Source organism: Erinaceus europaeus, chromosome 10 (assembly GCF_950295315.1).
Source record: "Erinaceus europaeus chromosome 10, mEriEur2.1, whole genome shotgun sequence".
NCBI classification, from domain to species: Eukaryota; Metazoa; Chordata; class Mammalia; order Eulipotyphla; family Erinaceidae; genus Erinaceus; species Erinaceus europaeus.
In genome coordinates, this window is record NC_080171.1 from 27,786,540 (window position 1) to 27,811,840 (window position 25,301).

At 53.6% G+C, this 25,301-nt stretch overlaps 2 protein-coding genes across 3 annotated transcripts in view; both read left to right on the plus strand.

Moving 5' to 3' along the window:
* Positions 1 to 6,625, plus strand: part of QSOX2 (quiescin sulfhydryl oxidase 2) — a 30,421-nt gene extending 23,796 nt beyond the window's left edge. Inside the window, exons 11-12 of the mRNA XM_007521523.3 lie at positions 1,889 to 2,077; positions 3,972 to 6,625. Of these exons, the coding sequence (XP_007521585.1) occupies positions 1,889 to 2,077; positions 3,972 to 4,516 (734 nt within the window). The 3' untranslated portion in view covers positions 4,517 to 6,625. The remainder of the gene's footprint in view (positions 1 to 1,888; positions 2,078 to 3,971) is intronic.
* Positions 6,626 to 7,453: 828 nt separating this feature from the next.
* On the plus strand, positions 7,454 to 16,132 carry LHX3 (LIM homeobox 3). 2 transcript variants are annotated; one of them, XM_007521462.2, is made up of 6 exons: positions 7,454 to 7,538; positions 11,109 to 11,280; positions 11,962 to 12,164; positions 12,772 to 12,923; positions 13,025 to 13,196; positions 14,667 to 16,132. In XM_007521462.2, exons 1-6 carry the CDS (start codon positions 7,454 to 7,456, stop codon positions 15,083 to 15,085), a joined length of 1,203 nt encoding a protein of 400 aa, XP_007521524.1. In that variant the 3' UTR covers positions 15,086 to 16,132. The 2 variants fall into 2 exon arrangements, with proteins under 2 accessions (XP_007521524.1, XP_007521525.1); XM_007521463.2 differs by lacking the exon at positions 7,454 to 7,538 and adding an exon at positions 9,161 to 9,236.
* The last annotated feature ends 9,169 nt before the right edge of the window (positions 16,133 to 25,301 follow it).

The window sequence follows — 25,301 nt, forward strand, 5'->3', positions numbered from 1 at the left end:
GACAGTGATGAGGTTTTCTGGGGAATGATTGCTGTGCCCACCAGGGAGTTGTAAAGGCTCATGGCAACAGTCAGCATCCCCCCCTCCATGCCATCTGATCAGCGTAGGAGGAGGAGACGGCGGCCCAAAGAACTGGGTCAGCCCAGACTCCCGGATTATGTCTTGGAAGGTTTTTTTCTCTCCTTATTGCATGTTTAAACCCATTGACTAAAAGGCCTGTCCCACCCCCTAATCCCCCAGGTAGAGGGTTATGGCTCTTGTCCACTTTAAAGATTAGGGTGGCCACGCTGTGGCGCTTTGGTGGGAGAGGAGAGGAGGATTACGGGGCGCGGAGCAGATGTCCAAGATCTGATGGAAGGGAGGAGGCAGGAGCTAGGTCAAGGGTCAGAGACAACATGTCCTCTTCACTTGCTTGTGGTGCCACCCAGGGCATCCCACGCTTTCTCAGATGTATAGAGCGTGGTGAGCACTTTGAAGAAATAGCTAGAGTCCATGGGTTCTGTAGAAAACCCAGAATAAGCGATCTTCCCCCTCCATACACCCCACTGTCCCAGGGGCCCCAAGAGCCCCAGGGCTGAGGGGAAGTTGAGGCTCTCAGCGTGCAGTTTGGTTCCACTTAGAGCAAGCCGGGACCACTGCACTTAAAGGCACAGAGCTCGGGAGGCCAGTGCGTGGTAGGAGAATGCCATGAGGGCTGCTGTTGATTAAGACAGATTCCATCTCAGAGCATGTCTTTTTTCCCCCCAATTATTTTGCTCCATTTCTTATAATGCTGACATTAATCTGTTCTAATCTCATGGGTCTCTTATTTGTACACTTAATCCCGTATTAGTTGTCTGGGTGAGACCACTGGGTTCCCCCCCCCCTTTGGTTTTCTCCAAGGTCCTTATTTTAGGAGGAGACTGGATGCTTCCTGCTGTTGTAAGGCAGGGTTGCTTTCTTAAACAGCATATATTCATGCTTGCTGTCTCTACTCATCCCGTGTTACTTAGGGGTGTGACAGTATCAGTGGGTGCTGGAGCTTCTCACTAGGAGAGGTCCCACACCTTTCTAAAAAGGGTCCGGCCCCCAATACGCTGCTCAACCTTGCACAGAAGGCACTGGCAGCTGGCCCAGCTATAGGCCCAGTGTCAGTCAGGTCCTGCTCCCTTCCGTGAGGGTCGTGCTGGGGCTGGTCGCTGGCCCAGATGCCATGTTCACACTAGAATATATGTTTTATCAGAATCCCAAGGAGTTGGGCCATAGCACAGCGGGTTAAGCACAGGTGGTGCAAAGTGCAAGGACCGGTGTAAGGATCCCAGTTCGAGTCCACCTGCAAGGGAGTAGCTTCACAAGCAGTGAAAGAGGTCTGCAGGTGTCTGTCTTTCTCTCCCCCTCTCTGTCTTCCCCTCCTCTCTTGATTTCTCTCTGTCCTATCCAACAACAACGACATCAGTAGTATCAACAATAATAACTACAACAATAAAAAACAAGGGCAACAAAAGGGAATAAATAAATATTTTAAAAAAAGGAAAAAAAGAATCCCAAAGCAAAACAACTACAAATTTAGGATAAACGCCATTACTCCAGCCCAGCCTTTAAAAGGATTGAGGGCCGGGCACAGTTCTTGCCTTTGGGTCTGAGTACTCTTGGAAGCTGTGGGGCTCAGCACCTTGGCTCATTTTCTGGGATGCTAATATGTAGTCTTATGGTGGATGCAGGCGCCAAGCCAAGTTCTGGGGTGTGCATAGCATTGCAAGAGCAAGCAGCACCTCACTGGCAGGCTGGGGTCTGTGTCAAGGGAAGTACCGGGTGCTGGTTTAGTCCAGCTCTCAGCCCGTTCCCAGTCCCCATGTGGCCCAGAGTCGAGGACTCCCTACAGCACTTTGGGCACTTGTTCCCTCTTCAGGTCTGGAAGGCGACCCCCAGGCAGTGCTGCAGACCATCAGGAGGTACATTCACACTTTCTTTGGATGTAAAGAATGTGGTGAGCACTTCGAGGAAATGGCTAAGGAGTCCATGGATTCTGTGAAAACCCCAGACCAAGCAGTTCTCTGGCTCTGGAAGAAACACAACCTAGTAAACCACCGCCTGGCAGGTGAGAAGACAGCCCTGCATGGTCACCTAGGGGAGAGGGGAGGGGCAGCACCACTGTGCAGCCATGTCAGGGACTCAAGGCCTAAGCTCATGCTGGAGTGGCTGCCTCTTGGTTTCTTGGTGACCTGGACAGGGCAGCCCCCACAGGTTCCTAGGGTCTCTTGCCTTCTAAATTGTTTTCTCACTGCAGGAGTCTCCTGGCCTCAGAAGTTGGTGAGTGTCTTTTCTCCCCCACTTAATGTTCTTGTGCCCCTTAGCTCCCGCCCAGTAAACTCAACACTGGGAAGTTGGGAACAGAATTGATTTTCAGTAAGGAATTCAGCATCTGCTCTCAGGCTATAGGCCAACCCCTTCAAAGTGATTTTGTTGGGGGGGGGGGGAACTTAAGTAGGGCGCATATATTTTCTGAGAGTTAAGTAATTCCAACTGTTCCTAAATCAGCAGCTGATTAAAATTAGGCTTAAAAAATAATTCCGATGAGAAATAAATCTTAATAGAGATGAATAGGAAAGGCACTAAACTGTTGGTTTTTATTTAATCCACTGTATTATGAAAGCACATTACAACTAAAGCACTAAAGAGAATTGTTTTTCTCTGGGTGGTGTGCAGACCGCTGTGCTGGGTCAGAGGCTGTGACAGTGTTGGTTGTGTGTGAGGTCTGCTCAGCTCTAGACTTCCGAGTTACACCCCTCATGCCCAGCCTCCAGCCACCCGCCACACCCCAACCCCACCTCAGCCTGCTAGGTCCAGTACTCTGCCCCTGTGTTCTCTTGGCAGAAGAGACTTTCTTTAAAATCTTTCATTGATTGGATAGAGATAAAAACAACAGGGGAGGGGAAGAGAGATGCTCTAAGTACTTCTTGAAGCTTCCCCTCTACAGGTAAGGAACCTGGGTCTTTGTGGAAGCACACATCCTACAAAATGAACCCAATATCAGACCCAATATCCTCTTGCCTCTTTTTTAAATTTTTCTTCTTTTGTTTTCTGGAGAGAAGAGAGAGCTTCCAGAAGTCCTTTGTGGGTTGCTAGCTATCCCTGTATCAGGGCGCATGTGCTGCACTTTCTCTGCTGTGGAGGCTCGTGTTTGTTTTTATTGGGCAGAGAGCCTGAGTATAGCTGTCACTGGTCTGCCACTTTGTCACTGGTGAGAGGAAGCAAGGAAGTAAGAACACCAGGTACAGGGACCCACAGTGCTTGCTGGTGGAAGGGAATGGGCTTGTGGCCTTTGTGCTGGTGAGTTGCCTCTGTGAGGATCATTTGCAACAGTAAGCATCAGAAACCTTGAGAATGTGGACTTCAGGTCTGCTACACTTCTAGAAGCAGTCAGACAAGTATGTGAGCTGTTATGCACAGGGACAGAGGAAGAGAGGAGTGGAAACAGGGATCAGGGGTCAATAACAGTTGGGGGGGGCAGGGGGGGGTAATGGGTCACATCCAGTCAAATTGCCAGGAACTCTGGCTTTTCCTGAATGACCAGGCCTTTCTTGGAACATTTCCTGGGGACCCTTAGGGAATTTTGAGGGCCCAGGAGAAGTCAGCACAAGCCCAGGTGTTCTGCATATGCAAGGCAGGTGCTCCTGGGTCTTCCTGTGGCCTTGGATCTTTCCGGGGGCCACGTTGTCTCAGTGAATGGCCAGGTGTGGTCCTTTGCCTGTGTTGTGGGCACAGGAACATGCTGGCAGATGCAGGGTGAGAAGATGCTGTATATCATTGCTTAGCGAGGTGGCGGTAGCCTGTGCAGAGGTGAGGGAAGGGAAGAGGAGCAGAGTAAACCTTATCCTCCTCCCATAGCTGTGAGGGTGGTAGAGAGGAGGGAGTGTGGCAGGCAGGCTCAGCAATGGTAGGGAGTTCAGGTGACATGTCTGCTGCTGCCCTCTTTTTCCTCTTCCTACCAGGCCATCTGAGTGAGGACCCCAGGTTCCCAAAGGTTCCGTGGCCCACCCCAGACCTCTGTCCATCCTGCCACGAGGAAATTAAGGGCCTGGACAGCTGGAACGAGGGCCAGGTGCTCCTGTTTCTGAAGCGGCACTACAGTGGTGACAACCTTGTAGACACGTATGCTGTCGGCCTGGGGGACATTGGCGGAGACAGACCTGCAGAGGCTGAGGAACCAGAGAAAATCCAGGCTGTCCCTGAGAAGTCTGGCGGGGCCCATGGGGTTGAGCGCCTCCACCTGCCCAGCCTGCTGCCCCCAGACCCCCGCCTGACAGAGAGATTGCACAGCAGGCTGGAAATCAAACTGGGTCAAGGTGATGGAGCCGCAGGCAGCCGGGAGGCAGAGGCAGCTGTGCCCTTCCTCGGGATGGGCTTCTCCAGCCTGGACATGAGCCTGTGCGTCCTGCTCTACGTGGCCTCGTCCTTGTTCCTCATGGTCATGTACTTTTTCTTCCGAGTACGGTCCAAGCGGTGGAAGTTCAGGCACCACCACCCCACCGTGTAGAGCTCATCACGTGGAAAGAGCCCCACCTGGCCCCTGCAGCGCTAGCCTTTGCATCAGGGATTTATGAACTGGCTGGACCTGTTGGCTTCCTGGGCCTATTTTTCCAGATGCCCTTCCCTGCAGGGACCCCAGTGTGTCATCACTGTGCATTCTCAGTGTGCTTGTGGGTGCCTTTCACAGATCTGCAGTGACCTCTGTTTTTACTCTTTTAGGTATAGAAAGGGAGTGGGGGGCCAGGCTACATGGACAGAGCATCTCCCACTCCCCTCCCCAGAGGGCTAGACTGCATTTCTCCTTCCTCCAGGAAAACTAGCCCCTCCCCTCACACAGGCTGCCTGGCAGCCCACCCCACAGAGAGCCAAGCAGGGCTACAGCTCCACCTCCCCTGACCCATGGGCTTCCTGGCTGCTCCTTAAAGCCAGATCCCTCCTTAGTGTCTCGTGTGTGTGTGTGTGTGTGTGTGTGTGTGTGTGTGCGCGCTTGTTTCTGCCTGAGCAAGCATAGGAGCATCTCAGCAATCAGAGATGGGACAACGTGTAGTTATTGTGACCCTGACAGTCTGCAGTCTGAGTGAATATGGGCAAGAGGGATTTGAGGCCTGTGGCTTTGCTGCATTTCAAGGAAACCCCCCATATATGTTATGGCATGGATTTGGTGGCTGGAAGAGACAAGATGGTGGCCCATTGTACTTTCCAGAGGCAGTACCTATTTTGCTAGTTTGGTATCAAAGGAGAAATAAGTACAGAAAGGCCATCTGCAGTGCTTCCCCCACACACACACACACACATCTTGGCAGGTGGCTGGTGAGGAATGGTCTTCTTGGGGGCGAGGCAGGTGATAGAGCCTCCAGAGAGGCCTCTGAGGGAGTCCTTTTCATCGCCACCTGCCATTCCTTCTGCACTGCCCAGGGTCAGACCATTTACCTGAAGTTGCTATAAGAAGGCATTTAGGCATTTAGAGATAAATCAGCATCTGAAGACGTAACCAAACTAGACCAGGGAACACTTGCCTTGGGATCATTTGTGGCTATTGGTTTTTCTCATAAGCTCTGATATATCTGTGTATCTCTGTGTGTGTGTGTGTGTGTGTGTGTGTGTGTGTACATGTATGTTACTATGATGTAAATAGTTTTTTACACTCAGCCTAGTTTATACTCATGTGTTTACTAATTGAAGCTGATTATATGAGTGTACTTGTAAGACCATGTACTGTAGGTATTTCTGCTGGGACTTGGGGAACAAGCTAATACCTTTAACAACTGGTATTTGCTTTTGTTCTACCCACCCTGGTAAAAGAAGTGAGTTGAGGGGAGCAGCCAGGGAGTGCAGTAGAGGGCGCTATGCTCTGCAGTCCACAGCCAGGGAAGCTCTGTGCTGCCGCCTCACTTCTGTCATGAGAGGTTTCTTCTCCTTGGACACTTCCTTAACCCCTAGAAGGCTGTGTTGCAGGGGTCTGGGAGCTTGTCTTTAGAGCTAGTGCCTGGGTTATTGAAGACACCATGCTGTTTTCAACTTTAAAAACAGGTGCATTTGCACATTGCCTTCAGAGGAAACTTGTTAAACTGCCTTTTGGCTCACTTGGACTGCCTTTCCCCCCCCCTCCCCCTCCCCCAAGTAAGTGTCTTTAAATGGTGTGAGTGGGATGCTGTGACTTTACAAAGACCTATTGGATAGGCAGTACTGGCACTCCAGCTCATAATTCTGCAGCTTGAGGTCACTGTTTAAGGGCCAAGCTGGCAAATCTTGAGGGCAGGTTTCTAGTAGACATTAGTGGTGAGTGGTTTTTGCCCTGGCATTATGGGTATCCTGTTGCCTCTAGTCTTGCCTGCCAAGGGGGCTGGGGGCTGCTCAGACCTGAATGCAACTTCCAGGCATGGTTTAAAGTCTGTTTTCTAAAGTTGTAAGTATTGTAAGAACTATGAGATGAATGAATATAATAGGTAATTTAAATGTTTATTTATTTTTAATGGAAGGATTTTTGATTAAAAAGAAGCTATTGACGTGGAGATGTCAGCAAAATTTACTTGCAAAGAAGGGACATTTTGTATTTAAGTAAACTATAATGTGCACCTTTTAAAAATAAAGAAATATGACATTTGTGGAAAAAAAACACATGCAGTTTCTTTGAAATGTGAACTCGTTCTACTGATAGTTGCGGTGTGGGAGGATGTGTGTCCAGAGCTCTTTCCCTTCTGGAATGAATGAACTAGACATCTGAAATTCTGGGTTATTTGTATTGAGCTGGAGGCTTTTGGGAAGACAACCCAGGGGATCAAACGGAAACAAAGATGGAAAGTCAGTTCTAAATGACCCTAGAGGAGCTGGCTGAGGTACAGGACAGCACCCTTCATCCTGCAGAGAATGCAGTGGAGGTAGCTGCTGTACCTCCAGGCTGGGTATGGGGGTGTTAAGGCCTGAGATCTGGGGTGCAGGGAGGGCCCTGAATCTGTGGCGGAGCTGAAGCCTATGCGGGGCGCGAAGGGGCCACCACCACCACCACCACCACCACCATTCCTAAGTTCGGGACTCAGTCTCTAGAATGACCCGGAGCAGCACCCGCTTGCTGCGAATCTGCCAGTATCTGGCCTCTCGGCTCAGCTGGGCACTCTGGGCGGAGCCTCGCCCCCAGCTAGGGGAGGTGGGGAGGGGCCAAGGGAACCGGCGGGGGCGGGGAAAGGGGGCTGGGGAGGGGTGAGGGCCCGGACGACTCGGGGGTGGTGGGCTGGGGACTGGTTGTTGGCAGTGAGAGGGATCTGGGAGGTGGGTAGCGGTGCACTCTTGTCAGCACCGTGGACAGCTCCAGAAGCTCAGCGCGGCCACAGTCCAGGGCAGCCCTAACTCGACCTGGATCTCGACCTCCCGTTGCACCCGGGCGACTTGGAGCAGGTGGGAGCCGGGCGCGCACCACTCTAACCAGGTCCCAGCCCGGGCGGCAGCGATGCTGCTGGAAACCAAGCTCGAGCGGGACCGAGATCGACCCGGTGCCACCGCGGCTGCTGTCTGCACCTTCAGTGGAACTCATGGTAAGAGACTCCGAGCACCCAGTGTCACCTCCAGCCCGGGCAGAAGGCACCCAGGGGAGAACCGGCAAGGGGAGTAGAGAGGGATGAAAGGAGTGAGGGGCGCCCACCTTCTGGGTACACTGGGGGAGGCCTAAACCTCCCTGCCACAGTGCCCAACTTAAATGCCAGAGCGAGCTGTTTTGTTACCAGGCGCCCCAGAAAGAGCCTGGATGGTGAGGGGGAGGGATGGAGCAGAGCAAAGAGTACCAAGTTCCTCCAGACGCCCAGCCCCTCAGCCTCTTCCAGCACAGGCCTCGCACCAGAGCCCAGACCTGGCCTCCCGCCTGAACCACTCTCCCCAAGGGCCCTTTAGCAATGTGGAGAGATAATGGAGGCATTGTTGGAGGGGTAGCCAGATGCCGAGGGCTTGGGGCGGCCCCTAGACCTGCTGCCTGCCCGCCTGCCCTTTCCCTTCCCCTGCCAGGCCGCACATGGCCAGGCTCAGCGGGTCTCTGCAGCAGCTGACAGTCAACGGCCACATCCCAGTGCCCCACTAGCTCCTGGGCTGTGCACATAAGCTTCAGGGTTACAGTTGCAGTGCACAGTGTAATGGGTGTGTTGTGGCTACAGAGCCTTTACTGGACACTGAGACCCTGTCTGCTGGGAGCAGTGCTCGTCTTGAGCCATTGCACAGACCAGACAAAAAGAAACTGAAGAGAGAGCTTACGATGCCCTGCACTGTGAGGGACCTATAATGCTGTGTGACTGTGGGGATCTGTGGAGGTTGCTGGCTCCTGGTCAGGTGCTATGTGCCTCTGCCTCATGGAAGATGGTATATCTCTGCCTGCCAGGATAGGTCCCAAATCTGTTTGGGTTGGGAGCAGGATGTTGGGGCATCAGTGGCTTCTTTCTCTTCTTTCTGTGCATTCTCTGTGCTGGGAGAGAAGGGAGGTGTGTGTGTGTGTGTGTGTGTGTGTGTGTGTGTGTGTGTGTGTGTGTAGGGGGGGGGGCTCCTTGGGCTTTCCCAGTCCCTTTCGTCCCTGACTCCAGAGTTCAGGCTGTGGACATGAGGCCTGCCTCCTAAGATGATGTGCCTTTGGGACCCCAGGTACAAGGGTGGGTCCAAAAGAATGTCAAAGACAGAACATTTGATGTTGCATCTGGTTCCTGGTGGCTTTGTTGTGAGACCTTGGGGTCTCGGGCTGCACTGGTTCCTACCAAGTAGATGGAAAGAAACTTCTTAGCTCCAGCTCTAGGATCCTTAGCCGCGGCTCCCTCCCTGGCCCTTCTTTCTGGGAATCCCAGGCTCCCAGAAGCTGCATGACCCCCATTCCAGGACTCAACCCTCAGTGGAACAGTTCAGACCCGGACCCTTCCCTACCAGTCCCCTCCCTCAGGCCCTGCGCTCCGGCTGCCTGCAGAGGACCCCCTGCGCTGCTCTGAGACCCCCCCCGGCCCCGCCCCGTGCCGCGGCCCCGCCCCCCGCCGCTCCGCCCTCCGCGCGGCCAAGGCGCTGGGCCCCTGGGTGGCGGTGGGCTCAGCGCCCAGCAGCGCCGGCGTCGCTCCGAAGCCGGGGCCACACCGGCCGTGGCCTCGCTGGGCCCCGGGGAAGTTCGGGACTGGAGCGCTGGGCGGCGGGCCTCATGGAGGCGCGCGGGGAGCCGGCGGGCGGTGACCTGCTGCTGGCGCTCCTGGCGCGCAGGGAGGACCTGCGCCGAGGTGGGTGCCTCTGTGAGCTCCGCGCCGGGAGGCCGGGCCCCTGGAGACTAGGGTTACTCATATGCAACGGAGGCAGAGGGAGGCAGGAACGAACATGGGAGGGGGAGAGGAGGAAGAGGTCCAAGCCCCCGAGTACGTCTCCATTAGACGTCCCAAAGGCGCGTTTGAGCCGAGGCCCCTGGAGCTATCTTCTCGGGTGTGTGTGCAGCCGCCGCGCCTCTCAGGCCGGGAGCCCAGGGGCCATCGCCAGTTTGGGAAACCCTCCTTGGAGCGGGGATGGGTGCGGAGAGCAAGTGCGGCTCCCGGTGACCTCGGGCCTGGAGGGTCCCTACAAGCACCCTCGGCACTTTCTAGGGACAGGCAGTGGGGGGGGGGCGGTAGGGAACAGGATCAAGTTAGCCCTCTGGAGGCCGAGCCTCGTTTGGGTCCTGCGTCTGCACCCATATGCACCTGCTCTGTGGTCCGCTCCGGGCACACTTTTCCATAGATCCTAGCCGCCCTGGCTCCTAGGGAACTGGGACTGTTCTCTAGGGCGATCTAGGACTGCAGCACGGACTTGGAGAAGACCTTGGTGGGCATTGGGAGGGATGGAGCAGGTGGGAGCAGGTGGGAGCAGGGCTATAACCAAACTGGGAGGTCTCAACTGTCCCGGCTAGTTTTTATGTATTTGCGGAGGGCTCCTGGGAGGGTTTGGCCACCGCGGACTGGGAGGAAGAGGTGGGGGAAGCGGAGGCAGAGGGTGGGAGAAAAGAGGGGCTGGAAGCTCGTTCCCCAGGAGCGCGGGTGCCAAGAAGTCGGAGGGCCGAGGGCAGGAGACACCGCGAGGCTGGAGCCGCCATGCAGCCGCGGGATTCGCGGGTCGAGCCTGGGCCAGGCAGGAGACTTTTGTGCGACGCGGGCTGGGCGGCGCGGCGGGAGCTGTCTGGGCCTCGGTGCTGAATCCCCACCATTCAGGCCTGTTTGCCTCTCTGCCTGGGGCATTGGGGCGGGGGGTGGGGGGCATGGTCCCGCCTTCGGGCGGTGGTTTTGACTTATGTAGAAGATGGATCACTGTTCTCCTGACTCTGGGAGGAGGAAGAGTTTTTTCTCCTTTCTACCCCCCCACCTGAGTGCTGGGTGTCAACATGAGCTCCACCACTGTGGGTGCAAATTACTATCAGTTCCCACTCGCTCCTGCTGGTGGCACTCCCCTTTGGAGTCGGGAGACTGACTCTAAATAAACAGGGAGTCCTCACCCCATGAGGACCCCTACAAAAAGCCCTCATGGACCCACTGCTCCAGGACACCCCTTGCTTCCCCAGCTTGGCCCCCCAAGAGGCTGGCAGTGGGTGGAGGGGGGCGTGGTGTTGGAGCCACTACACTTTTGTGAGGAGGGGAAAATGCCTACTGTGTGCCAGTGGGAGGACAGTAGACCCATATTCTCCAGGACACTCAGCAGCACCACAGTCACCAAGGACAGGGAGGGCTTTGACCACACTTTAGTCCTTGTAGAGTCACCGAAGTGGGTAGTGGGTGCCTCCAGGTGGTCTGGACTTATTTTCCAGCCTTCCAGACACCAAAGAAGGGTTTTCATTTCCACCCGGTGAACGTCCTTCCAGGGCTGGGAATATTTCGCAGTTGGTGGTGTCTGGATCAAAGAGCTTGCCAGACACCTGCCAGTCCTCTAGCTCATCTTCAACTGTTTCTATTTTTCTGAAAATGTAGCGTTGGGCTGGGCTGGGCTGGGCAGCCCTGCTTGGGGGAACTGGGCCACTGCTCAAGCTGAGGATTCAGGTGTTCCGGGAAGGGGACACCCTGGTGCCCTGGGCCCTAGGCTGGGTGGGTGCTGCAAGTGCCACTGACCGAAGCCCTCTTTCCCCAACCTGGGCACAGAGATCCCGCTGTGCGCAGGCTGTGACCAGCACATCCTGGACCGCTTCATCCTCAAGGCCCTGGACCGGCACTGGCACAGTAAGTGCCTCAAGTGTAGCGACTGCCACACACCGCTGGCCGAGCGCTGCTTCAGCCGTGGGGAGAGTGTCTACTGCAAGGACGACTTCTTCAAGTGAGCCTGGCCAGAGTGATTCCCCCACATGCACTCAGCCCCTCTCCCCATACCCAACCGGGAAGGGCCAAACTGGGGGCGGGGCCTCTCCCTGGGCGGTTGGGTCCCTGGAGTACCTCAGCACAATTTTTAAAAAAGCATTTGTATTGGGGGGGGGGACTTATTAGTGGTTTACAGTAAACACAGTTGTTGGTACATGTGTAAAATTTCTGTTTTCTCTAAAACACTCTAACCCCCTTCCTCCATCATCATGCACCAGGACCTGAGAGCCCCGTTCCACTTTCAGTCCTTTACTTTGGTGCAATATTGGCACAATTTTTTAAGTAATTCATTTCATAAATTAGACCAGCGGCCGTTAAAAAAAAAAAAGCCCAACTTCCTATGCCTCTGTTGGACTCGCTCTTTCTTCCTTTGGGTCGTGGTTTCGCTCTTGATGCGGGGGTGGGCGAGCTGGGGCTCAGAGCTGTAGCGCCTAAGTGGGCTGTCCATGGCTTTCGGAAGTCCCAGCCAGAAAACTAGGCTGCTGTGCGGCCGACCCCGCGCCCAGGTACCCGCGTCCCTGCGGGGCTACTGAACCGTAAGCGGGCGCAGGGCTGGCTGAGCCTCGCTGCCGGGCGCCCACCTACCCGCTCGGGACGAAGCCGCAGCGCTGTGCTGAGCCACGCCCTGTGCGTCTCGCAGGCGCTTCGGGACCAAGTGCGCCGCGTGCCAGCTGGGCATCCCGCCCACGCAGGTGGTGCGGCGCGCCCAGGACTTCGTGTACCACCTACACTGCTTCGCCTGCGTCGTGTGCAAGCGGCAGCTGGCCACGGGTGACGAGTTCTACCTCATGGAGGACAGCCGGCTGGTGTGCAAGGCGGACTACGAGACGGCCAAGCAGCGAGGTCAGTGCAGCCCCCCCCTCTTCCTAGGGGACTCAGCCCGTCCTCCAGTGGGGGACTGGGAGGGGGGACGACGACGAGGAGGCGCTCCGACCTCAGGCTCCGACCCAAAGCCTCACCAGAGATGGCTACTTGAAAGCGCCTGCCCTCCCCGCTGGGACGATGAATCCGACACCCCCTCAGGCCGGGAATAAGCCTGGGGACAATGACAAGAGCCAGACTATTCCCCAGCGGCTTCACCCTCTGGAGTAATGGGAGTTTATGCAGATTATTATACAGGTCTGAATTATGCCCCGAAATCCTTGACGTTAACATCCAGCGTTAGCGTGAGTAACGCTGGGAGAACAACGAGCCTGAAAGAAGGGCTGCACTTGCCAGTGCAGGGGTGGGAGCACCCTGAGGCTAGGGTCAGTAATCAAGGGCGATGAGGGGCAGGGGTGCAGCGGAGCCGCCCCCTCCGCAGACCCACTGCTTCCCGAGTCCCACACTGTTCCCTAAGTCCCTCTGGCTTTCCTCCGCTTTGTGGGTCCATGGAAGGGGCTTGTGGGAAGTGAGAACTGGGGGATCCACATCCCCATGCCCGGGGTGAATGGCCCCCCACCACCCGCAGAAGCCGAAGCCACAGCCAAGCGCCCGCGCACAACCATCACCGCCAAGCAGCTGGAGACGCTCAAGAGCGCTTACAATACGTCGCCCAAACCCGCGCGTCACGTACGGGAGCAGCTGTCCTCTGAGACCGGCCTGGACATGCGGGTGGTGCAGGTCAGCGCCCGGCACCAGGTCGGGTGGGAAGGGCCCCCGGGCGTGTGTGGGCGGGGGAGGGATAGGGCAGTCACCACCCTGCCCTCCCCTGGCATCCCCAGGTGTGGTTCCAGAACCGTCGCGCCAAGGAGAAGAGGCTGAAGAAGGACGCGGGCCGACAACGCTGGGGACAGTATTTCCGTAACATGAAGCGTTCTAGGGGCAGCTCCAAGTCCGACAAGGACAGCGTCCAGGAAGAGGGACAGGACAGCGATGCAGAGGTCTCCTTCACCGGTAAGCCTGTGGCCCAGCACGCCTGACAACCCAACCGAACCTGCACCTGAATGTCCTATCAGCTACTGCTTGGGTCTTACTTGTGGGTTGGCCTCTCAGGACTACTTTCTTCCCCCAATCCCAGTATGAGGACAGGCCTGTGCACTTGTTAGGGGTTGTGGTGGGAGTGGGGAGGTCTAGATCTGACTCACAGCCTTTGTGATGATTTTTAGGAAAAGGAACAGCACAGTTTTGGTGAAAGTGATTTTAAAAGGGGGGGGGCAGGCGGTAGTGCAGCGGGATAAGTGCACAGTGGCACAAAGCACAGGGACAGGCATAAGGATCCCTGTTAGCACCCCCGGCTCCCCACCTACAGGGGGGTCGCTTCACAAGTAGTGAAGCAGGTCTGCAGGTGTCTGTCTTTCTCTCCCCCTCTCTGTCTCCCCTCCTCTCTTGATTTGTCTGTCCTATCCAACAACAACAACATCGATGGCAACAATAATGACAACAACAAGGGCAACAAAATGGGAAAAAATGGCTTCCAGGAGCAGTGGATTCATAGTGCAGACACTGAGCCCCAGCAATAACTTTGGCCTGGGGGGCCAAGAGGTAGCACATAGAATTGAGTGCACACATTATCATGCACAAGGATCCAGTTTGAACCCCTGCTTCTTACCTGAAGCGGGGAAGTTTCAGAAGTGGTGAAGCAGGTCTGCAGGTGTCTCTCTTTCTGTCTCATCTCTCCTTCCTTTCTCAGTTTAACCTGTCAAATAAAAAAGGAAAAACATGGGCAGCAGGAGCAGAGAGAGGAAGGGGGGGAGAGATTGACTATTTGGAGTTGGGAGGGTCATTCTCTATATGGGCCCAGTTATTGCCAGGTGCCAGGTAGACCCCCATTCCCATCCATGATACCCACAGATAGATTTGGCTGAAAAAGAAAAAAGAAAGACTGAAAACAAAAACCTTTAAGCCTTGCTGGACCGCAGTTTACTTGCCTATAAAATGAAAGTGGTAGAAGATATCTGTGTCCCCAGGATTGCCTTGGGGGTCATCCCTGACTTGGCCTTTTTAAAAAAAATTCTTAAAAGGTTTATTTACTTATTTATGAGAGAGAATCAGAACATCACTCTGGTACATGTAATGCTGGGGTTCAAACTCAGCAGCTCGTGCCTGAGAATTCAATGATTTATCCATTGCATCCCCCCACACACTCTTTCTCTCTCCCTCTCTCATTATCTCCTTTCCCCCTCCTTGTCTCTCCCCCCCCCTATATATCTGACTATTCTTGATCCTAATTCACAGGGGCTTCTGACATCAGGTGGGATTGAACTGGATGAACCCTGAGAATGGTGGCACCTGTAATTTCAGAGCAGAAGGAACTTGGGCTGTCCTATTGGGTGATAAGGGCAAGTCATCCCTGCTTTCCGCCTGCCAGAGGGGGTGCTGAGGTTGAGGATAGTCACTGAGCATGGTCCTCTCTTTCTATTGCAGATGAGCCCTCCATGGCTGAAATGGGCCCTGCCAATGGGCTCTATGGAAGCTTGGGGGAGCCCACACCAGCCCTAGGTCGGCCCACAGGAACCCCTGGTAGCTTTTCCTTAGAGCACGGAGGCCTGACTGGCCCAGAGCAGTACCGAGAGCTGCGCCCTGGCAGCCCCTATGGAGTCCCCCCATCCCCGGCTACACTACAGAACCTCCCAGGCCCTCAGCCCCTCCTCTCCAGCTTGGTGTACCCAGATGCCAGCTTGGGTCTCCTGCCTGCAGGAGCTCCCAGTGGACCCCCTCCCATGAGGGTGCTGGCAGGGAATGGACCCAGCTCTGACCTATCCACTGGGAGCAGTGGGGGCTACCCCGACTTCCCTGCCAGCCCTGCTTCCTGGCTGGATGAGGTGGACCACGCTCAGTTCTGACCATGGCCCCTGGCTCCACTGAGCACTGGACCTGAGGGGTGCAGGCAACAATGCCGGTTCAGCAGTTGACCTGGAGCTATGTTCCCAGCTTTTCCTGAAGTCCTGGGCCTCTGCAGGAGGCAGGTGCCACTGGCAAGGGGACTGGATGAGGATATGCTGGAGGGGTCATCTCTGCAGACTGCTCATCCCCACAGCCTTTGGGGTAGAGGGACTTTCTGGATCTTTGCTGCTCCTCCAGACTGCAGCCACCGCTGGAAAGCCTGGCTTTGTAAGCAGATTTCTCCCTCTATTGCCTAATGAACTGAGCTGCTGCTGCTGCTGTTTCAAACAGGAAGTGTCACCTTTGCTCTGAGCCCTTAGATTGGAACATGCTTTAATTTCTAAAACTGAAACTTTCGGATAATTGTGCCCAGGCTCCTGGTGTGAGCTCCCAGCTGCTCTGGATACCCCAAACATCCCTCAAACTTTGGGCCTAGAAATCTATCCCCATTGGTGGCAGCAAGAGGGGAAGGGGTAGGCTTGTGTCTTTCTGGGTCACTAAAGAAGGGATCCACCTTCCTCCCCAGAAAATGTCTTGGCCCTTTTGCCTCAGTGAGTGTCTCTAGTGTCTGTTCTTCTACAGGCCCCTGGCCTTGAAGAAGGGGCCCTTCTTCTCCTGACTCAGTTCTTTAAACCCCAGAGGAGATTCCTCCCCATCCAGACTCAGTTCTCATGCCTCACTCCCTTCCTCCATGCCCAGCATCTAAGCTGCTCCCAGCCCAGGATTTCCATTGCCAAACAGGCTCCAACACTCCCTTGGAACCAGCTCTGACTGCCCAGGCAGTTCTTGCCCCACAACATGCACTGGAGAAGGTGAGGGGACAGGCTCCTCTGGCAGACACTCCTGCACTTACTGCACCTCAGCCATGGCCTAGACATGCAGGCTGGCTGCTGTACACCAGCCCCATGAACCTGCATCTGTGAATTCTGTGAATGTCCTGTGTCTTTTATTTATTCTCTGGCGATTGGCTCTTTACAAGACTTCAATAAATTTGTCAGTTACAGTCAGTAGATGGTGTCAGGTGAGGCAGGAGAGGGGGTGACAGGAGGGTTGCATGGGGGGGGCAATTCTTTGGAAACTGGCCCTATTGGAGTGACTTTTTGGCTTTTTGCCAGGGATAGCACCTGGTGTGAATTGGGCACCTTTTGTCCTTGGATCTTGGCCAACTTTGTGAGCACTGGAAGGTTTGGGAACACAAAGTGTCATCCATGATGGGGGGGGCGGTTAGACACAGGGCTTGGGAAGCCCGGGAGATGACCACACAGACCATCTGGGGATGGCTGGCATGTCACATGGTCTAGAGAGCTTGGTTCTCTCCAACCTGGATTCTGATCCAGCCTCTGCCACCTTTGTGTGCCATCCTGGGCAAGCCCCTGAAAGGGAAGACCTGTGCCTTGCACACACACACACACACACACACACACACACACACACACACATACACACACACACACACACACACCACTGGGGGTGGTGGAGGGGGTGGGAGAGCAGTGCCCTGCAGGGGAAGAAGGACTGGGAACCAGGTCTCATACAGAATGGGGGTAGGGTGGTCAGAGGAGTAGCCTTGTGGGAAGGAGAGAGCACCATAGAAGACTCCAATACCAGGAACCTCCCAAGCTTCCTGCTTTGCTCACATCCTCCCTGGACAGCCTTGCTCCCTGCATGGATAGACAGCTCTGGGATCTGGAACACGTGGTCCACCAAGGACAATGTCACCACTGTGCCCAGGTCCCCAGAGGCCCTCTGAAGCCATCTAGTAATCCTTGCCATGGGGTGGGATGTTGGGGCATAGGGAAATGGGAATTGGCAGGTGCATTCTGAGATGGGAGCAGACAGCCCAAGGCCATTTGTTCTAGTGGACTGGTGTGACTGGAGAAGAGACGCCACCTGAGTTGGGCAGGGGAGAAGCATGGGGTTTAAAATTGGGTGACTGTGTGACCTTGAACAGGCAGGGGATGGGGTGGGCCAGCTGGAAGGGAGGAGGTGAGAGTGGGATGGGAGTGTGGGAGGGGGGGGGGGAGAGGCCCTGAGGCCAGGAGGGGGCTTCTGGAAGGAATAACTTTGGGCACTTACTCGGTAAAAACAGGGAGCCCCAGAAGGGAAAAGCTATCGGGATGAGTTCGGATTTGGGGGGACAGGACCATAGAAAGCAGGTGCCCCTCGAGTGTGGGGAGACCCCAAGAGGGGGGATAAATCCTCATGTTTCCACCCAACCACGCCAGCCCTAACCCTCCTCCAGGCCGCCTGGGACCTTTTAGGCGCTGACAGGTTAATAAAGTGCTAAGTGTCCCCTTGGGGCCCTCCGCCTGTCGCGCCCCCCCCACCACCACCACCACCCCCACCCCCCCCACCCCTCCACCCCCCGCCAGAATGGGCTCCAGCTGGCGGTGGGCGCGTTGATAATCCGCCTCCTGGTTCCCCGGCCCCACCCCAGCCACCAGGGGTCGGTGAGGCTGGGGGGGGGGGAGTTTACCCGGGGACCCACCCGCCCCTCCCCCAGTGTGGGCGGGGAAAGTGGAGGTGCAGTGCTGGCCAGTTTAGTCGGCTGAAGCTCCGCTGCGGCTGACACGCGCTCCTCGCCAGACTCAGTTTCTGAACAGAGCGGGCGTGTGGGGGGGGGCAGGGAGAATATGATACCCCACAACCCCAGGGAGGAACGCACGCTTTGACCTCCTCGAAGTTGTTGGGTGGATGGGAACCCAGACTTAGGGGGCCCTGGAAGCTCAGGTCACCCGAAGGACCGGATGGGGGGCAGCCGCCTCTAGGACCACGTCCACAGAGGCAGCGTCGGGGAGGGGCGCATCTGGTTCCCACTGTGGCCGCGCTTGGGGCCAGTGAGGCGCCCCGGGGCTTCTAGGTGCCAGGCAGGGGCGCACCCCGCTCCCCCGCTGACAGGTCCAGCTCTGGGGTCTCCCTGTCTCGGACCCTACCTCGTGGGCCCTCCCCCACTCCAGCCCTCGAGTTGGGGGGTGTTTCCTTCCCGCTGTAGTTGGGCGCAAGGCTCAGCCGGAGGGGCGTCCCCGCGCCACCTTGGCCTTGGGGGCCAGCAAGGGTGGGGGAGGGTAGGTGAGGATGAGGGGTGGCGCCCTGTCGAGGACAAGAAGCCCACATTTTAATTTCTTTGGAGAGGGGAGCCTTAGGTCCTGTTAACTTTTGAACCCTGAGATTGTATTACATTATCAAACATAAAAACCTGAACAAGTCACATTTCAACCAATTCGTAAATGGACATTCTTTTTTCCCTTTGAACTACAAAATTCGCACAAGCAGCAAACACTCAAGATTCTCCCAAGCCCGGGGCTCCCCTGCTCTGTTCCTGGGTCTAGGGGACAGTCACCACCCCACCTCGTAACCATCTGAGGTGGAATCTGGAGGTCCTGGGGGGGTATCTTGAGAGACTACCCCCCCACACACACACACACTGCTAGGAAGGGGTTGGGACCGTCGTGTGGGGGGTTTGCCTGGCTGAGTAACAACACGATAAATCAGCGGGGTTTTCAAAGGAATCAGTCTGGAGCGCTAAATCCCAGGGGTTGTAATGATCAATTCTTTAAGCCCATAATTGTTCAAATTACTCTGAGCAACATAAAACATTAATTTTAAGAAATTTAATAGAAAAAAGCTCTTTAAATCCACAACGAGATAAATGACATTCAGCCTCGCGACCTTTTTTCCATACCTGGGTGACATTGAATAATTTGAAAGTTATTTACATTTTCATTCTTTGAGGAAAATGTTGACAAGCTTTTGGCCCTGGGCAAGGTGCGTGGTGCTGCGGGCGCCCCCTCCCCCCTAATTAATGGGGGAGCAGCGACTTCATAAGCAGAATTTTCATCAGTCTGCCAGGAGACCTGTAGTGAGGGTGCCCACCCCACCCCTTTTGGAGCTGATGCAGGCAGGCTCAATTTTTTTTTTTTCTACCAGAGCACTGTTCTGCTCTGGCTTATGGTGGTGTGGGGGATTGAACCCGGGACTTTGGAGCTTCAGGCATGAGTCTTTTTGCATAATAATTATGCTCTCTACCTCACCACCAGGCTCATTTTTTACCATAAAAATTTCTTTCCGGGCCAGCAGAGCCCCCCCCTCTTGGCATTCAAAACTCAGCACCAGGCCTCCAGGAAGGGAGTCCAAGGCCAGGCATGGGAGGGACAGGTTCTGCAGAGACCAGACAGTAATGCACTTTTGTGCTGGCTGTGTGCCTGTGTGATGGTGTGCACGTGTGTCATGTGTGATGGAGAGCACAGGAACATGTGTGTGTGTGTGTGTGTGTGTGTGTGTATGCATTCATCCCTGGAAGGTGGCCACAGTCCCCACATACCCCCACCATGCACGTACAGTTCTCAAACCCTCCATTCCTCACCCTTCCACAAGAATGTCCAGATGAGCCATCTTTAACCAGGTTGTTGGATGTGATGTGTGGAAGGGCCACCTTGCCAATATCTGGGGTTCATGTTGCATACTCACTGCAGCTGTGTGAGCTTCGACAAGTGGTTCAGCCTCTCTGAGCTTACAAGGAGCAGCAAGTTTGACCACCAGGCTAGGTGACTGAAAGCTTAAGGGGTCAAAGAATAGACTCTGAGGTGAGGCATATGTCAAAGGATGGATCAAGAAGGCAGGGGGGGGGTGTAGTTTAGGATTGGGGGCAGAACAAGTGACTACAAATGGTGAATCAAAGTCTGACTGGCCTTTTAGAATGCCAGCTGGCAAGTCTGAGGCTTCAGGAGCCCCACGTTCAATCCTGAGGACCACCTTATGCCAGAACAGGGTGGTGCTCTGGTTCTCTTTTTCTCCCTTCCTCCTCTTGGTCTCTTTCATAATAAGTAATGGTATTTATTGTAATTATTAAAATATTTATTTATTTATTTATTTATTTATTTTATGAAAGAGAAACACAGAGAGAAAGACCAGAGCACTGCTCAGCTCTGCCTTATGATGGTGTTGGAGATTGAACCTGGGAGCTCAGAACCTCAGACATGAAGGTTGGTTGCATAGCCATTATGCTGTCTCCCCAGTCCAAGAATTTTTTTCTGAATGGGTCAAAGTCCACAAGTCCTATCATCATCCAGGAATGAGGCTTATGCTAAGAGGTCACTCACAACTCCAGGATGGTTGTGGTATGAAGCTATAGCCTTTGATGTGTGACTGATGTGTGTATGTGTGTGTGGGGGAGACAGTGTTATGAGGGTGAAAAGAAATCATCTTGTTAGGCCTTTGGTTTCTTCCGAGAGTAGATAAATAAGCAAGATGCTGATCAGTCAGAGAGAAAGTAAAGTGACATCTACTAGTAAGATGGGCACCTCCTGTTCACGCTGGAGAGATCCAGATATTTCAAGCAGCTTCCCTCATTGCTTCACTCATACAGAGGACTTCAGGAAGCAGGAAAAGAGAGTTCATTGGGAAGGTTCCCCCCAAAGAACCCAGGTTAGAAATGTAGAGGTGGACACATTTTAGTTCTGTCTGCACCCATAGATTAGAGAGAACGGTAGTGAGGGAAACTCGCTTACAGAAAGAACTCTTCCTTTGTGTATGTAAATGTCATTTGCTGTCCCAAGTCATTCTCTGTGTGAAATTTTACCCTTAAAAGAAAGCCTTTGAAGGGCTGGCAAGAGACTGTACAATGGTTATGCAAAAGACTTTCAAGCCTGAGCCTCTGAGATTCCAAATTTAACACCCAGCACCACCTGTAAGCCAGAGCTGAGCAGTACTTTGGTCTCTCAGTTTTTGTATACCTCTTTTTTTTATTTGATTTATTTTAATGAGAGAGATAAAGAAAGGAAGACCAGAGCACTGTTCAGCTCTGGTTTATGGTGGTGCTGGGGATTGAACCTAGCTATCTCTGGGGCCTCAGGCATGAAAGTCACTTTGCATAACCATTATAAACAGCCCCTCTGTGTATTTCCCCCTTATTAAAATAAATGTTAAAGAGGGAGGAAGAGAGGGAGAGAGGGAGGGAGGGAGGGAGATTATATATATATATATATATATATATATATATATATATATATATGGTGGCATGTCTGGTAGAGTGCACATGTTAGCAATGCACAAAGACACTTGTTCAAGCCCTCAGTCCACACTTGCAAGAGAGAAGGTTCACAAAAAGTGAAGCTGGCAAGCAAATGTCTTTCCCTCTCTATCTCCCCCTTCCCTCTCAATTTCTTTCTGCCTCTATACAGTAAATAAATATAAAAACAACGAGATTCTTGGAAATGGGTACCTCCATTTAAAAAATTAGAACAAAGGCACCCTTTACCCAGAGCCTCTTCTGTGAAATTAATCTTTCACCAACGACATTTTGGTGGGGCTGAGTTTTGTTTCTCCCATGGAGAAGTCATTGCAGAAAATTTCTGTGGGCCCTTAAAACCCAAATCAAACTACCATCTGAACCAGCAGCCCCTCCTGGACACAGCCCCAAAAGGACTGAAAGCAGAACCTGGATTAACACCTGGACCCATGTGCTCCAGATGCCTAGTAGTGACTAAGCAGTTCAATACATGTCACCAGCTCACCTCTCCTCCAAACTATCACTCAGCAGGAAAGAGGGAGTGCCTACCTGCTGGGGCAGGAAAGCCTGAAAAGCTTCGCACTGTGGAAAGAGCAGGCACAAAGGCCACCTACTATGTGAAATGTTTGAAACAAGTCCAGTCAAAGATTCTCTCCCCCCCACCCCGCGCGCGCGTGCGTGCGCGTGCGCGTGTCGTGTGTGTGTGTGTGTGTGTGTGTGTGTGTGTGGGGGGGGGGGGGGGGCTCAGTAGAAGACTTTGTATCAATGGAGAAGTCGGAACTGAATCAAGGCAATGTTTGCGTGCTGTATGTTCTCAAATGGCAGCTAACTTTGTGTTATGCGGATCTCACTTCAATTTATTGTTGCTGTGCCAGGCTTTCACGCTCCTGGCTGCCTTTTTCAGATAGAAAGAAAGAGAGGGAAAAGAACCCCTTGGTCTCAGAGTCTAGGTCGCACCCTTTTCAAATGCTGCCCTCTCCTCAGAGGTTCCTAGAGCCACCCACCTTGCCTTCACCTTGCAGCTCCAACACGTAGGAGTTTGTGGCTATGTGTCTGTGCTTTGCATCCGTGGTCCTAACTTTTGTGGGCTGTAACTAAGGGTCTCCCTCAGTCGAGTATAGCCAGTTGGTGTCATCAATGGCCAGGGAGTGACCAGAAAGGACATTAACATTTCTGAGGGCTGGACAAAAGGTGACTTGGAGGATTCCCACCCCCCCCCCAGGACATAGCAGTAATGGTGGGGTGGGGGGAGCATGGCAGGAAAGTTTGCCAGTTCCCCAGCACCCTTGGCCCCAAGCCTGGCGATCATTTGTAAAATGTCTCTGTCCTGTTCCCAGTCAGCAGCTCTACAAGAAGTCCCTGACCATTGTCCATAGGTCAGCCTGGTTCTGTCCCTTTTATCTGTCCTTTACAAGCCCACCCTGACCACCAGTCTTGTTTGACCTCCAGAAAGGTCAGAGGCCAAGCCCTGTGATGTTGCAGGGTGACTCTGACACACCCTCTTCTTGCATCCCCTCCTCTTCCCCGTTTTTTTCCTGGGCTGGGGGAACAATGCAGCAGCGGACAGACGGCGCTGCCGGTGGGGGTGGGGTGGCGCTCAGGAGGGGCTCAGAGGGCTCCCTGGGGACAGGGGGCGGTCCTGGGAGGGGGCTGCCCTCCCTGAGATGGCTGCTGGGTGAGGAAAGAATGACACTCTGTGTCTAGGGGCAAGAGACCCTGAGGCACCCCCACCTGTTCCCCCAACCTCTGAGATCAAGTGCTCACCTAACCGAGGAGACACTACCCTGCAGGGGTGAGGGTGACCCCCTACCTTTCTCGGGGCTCTAGTCCTGACAGTGGGGAGCAGACTGTCTTCCCACCATCCAGGAGATTCCTGGAGACCTCCTCCCCTTTCCTCGGAGGTGGTGGCAGCCCTGACAAATGCTTTGTTGGAGCTCCAGCTAATCTTTCGAATGACAAGGTTTAAAATTTAATTAGCAAGTTTCTCTTTTGCAAAGTCTACTCATTAAACTAAGAGTCCTATTAGTTAAAATGAAGCCCGGGTGTATGGGGTGGAGGGGGTGGTGCTCGCGGGTAGGGATGTGACTGCAGCCTTGGCTGCTGCAAGTTAGACCATGACTTAGGTGGGCGGACTCAGTCTCAGTCCTTTAGGTGGCATCGGGTGCCACAGTCACAGGGAGGAGCCAACTGGCAGGAGGGTGAAATATGGCTGCTGGCTGCTTGGTAGCTGCAGAGATGATGTAACTCTTGGGGAGGTGGGGGGGGTGCGGGCTGAGCCAGACCCTCTAGGCATTTGCAAGATGGACAGGTACTGGTACTGCTGGGTGCTGCCTCCTTTCCTGCATGATGTTGAGTCCTCTGCTCTGAGATTCTCCCTAGTGCTTCCTCACCCCACTTCCACGGTCATTGCCACCAGATACGGGGGAGGCACTCTACAAAGTAACATGAATTGCTTATTTGATGTTTTGTTATATATGCTGGGGCCAGTTAAATAGCTCATCTAAGAGGGCACCTGCTTTGCCATATAGAGGCCCCAGCTCCAGCACCCCATGTCTCCCCAATACACGAGAAGTACTATGACAATAGGGGAAACTTCAGTGCTGTGATATCTCTCTCAAGAAGTCATCCCAGAATAAGTCCCAATGATGATTAAAAAAAAAGTAATATAGACATATTGTACAAAATTTAGACAGAGAACTCACCACCTGGTGCTCTTAATTCTTCAAACCAAAGAAAACATAAGATAAAATTATTATTTTTTAAATTTTATTTATTTATTTTCCCTTTTGTTGCCCTTGTCTTTTTATTGTTGTTGTCGTTATTGTTGTTATTGATGTCATCATTGTTGGATAGGACAGAGAGAAATGGAGAGATGAGGGGAAAACAGAGAAGGGGAGAGAAAAATATCTGCAGACCTGCTTCACCACCTGTGAAGTGACTACCCTGCTGGTGGGGAGCCGGGGGCTCGAACCAGGATCCTTAAGCCAGTCTTTGCGCTTTGTGCCTCGTGCGCTTAACCCGCTGCACTACCGCCTGACTCCTGATAAAATTATTTTTATTTGGGGTTAATAGTGAGTTACACAACTAAAAGTTTACTGTGTTAAATGTTCCTCACCATACTCACCCCCAGGGTTTTGGGGTTTCTTTTTTATGATTTATTTGTTCATTTCAATGGAGAGAGAGAGAAAGAGAAAGGGAAGGAGAGGGAGAAGGAAAGAAGAGGATAGCTAGGGGGCTGGGTGGTGGTGCACCTGGTTGAGCGCACATGTTACAATGTGCAAAAACCCAGGTTCAAGTCCCCAGTCCCCACCTGCAGGGGGAAAGCTTCATGAGTGGTGAAGCAGTGATGCAGGTCTCTCTTCCTCTCTATCCCCCCTCCTTCCCTCTTTATTTCTGGCTGTCTCTATCCAATAAATAAATAAAGATTAAAACAATTTTTTTGAAAAGGATAGATCCAAAGCATCCCTCTGGCACATGTGATGTTGGGGATTAAACTCAGAACCTCATGCTTGAGGGTCCAGTGCTTTATTCACTGTGCCACTGCCCATTGTCGTATGCTTTACATTGGTTTGTTCTAGCCCTCCCCCGCCAAGAGAATTGGATCAGTCCTATTAATTTCGCGGGCCTGCTTGGCCCCGCCCCAAGGAACCCCGAGAGAGGGTTCCTGAGTCCGAGAGTTCCTGAGTTCGAGAGTTTCAGGGTTACAGAGTAAGAGAGAGTTCCACAGTGGAAGAGTTTTCAGAGGGTTCCCGAGTACGAGAGTTCCAGAGTTCCAGAGTTGGAGAGTTCCCGAGTTACAGAGTAAGAGAGAGTGCTTGCGCCGCCGCAAAGAGACAGCCGAGTTCTGTTTGGTGATTAGTTTGTCTTAGTTTATGAATCGTTGTTCTTGAATAAAGAAATACAGCTTCCCTGCCCAGCCGTTGTCTCCGCGTCTCTGTTATCCTCCGTGAAGCTAGCCCGGCCAGCCAGAGCCTTCCGAATTTTAATAACAAATGGCGCCCACGTGGACCTGACCTGCGCATCTCTCAGATAAGTAAAGACAATTTGGCTACCTATGCACTATGGCCTTCTCTTCTGCTTGTGAAGAGATCTCCAAAGGCCTCTGCTCTTTCTTCACGAGACTGTTTTGCTGTTTCTGGAACATTTATCTCTGGACCACTCTGTGGTTT

Coding starts and splice junctions, on each gene's coding strand:
- LHX3 (XM_007521462.2), top strand. CDS start 7,454: ATGCTGCTGGAAACCAAGCTCGAGCGGGACCGAGATCGACCCGGTGCC. Junction 7,539..11,108: donor CACCTTCAGTGGAACTCATG/GTAAGAGACTCC, acceptor ACCTGGGCACAG/AGATCCCGCTGTGCGCAGGC. Junction 12,924..13,024: donor TGGACATGCGGGTGGTGCAG/GTCAGCGCCCGG, acceptor TGGCATCCCCAG/GTGTGGTTCCAGAACCGTCG.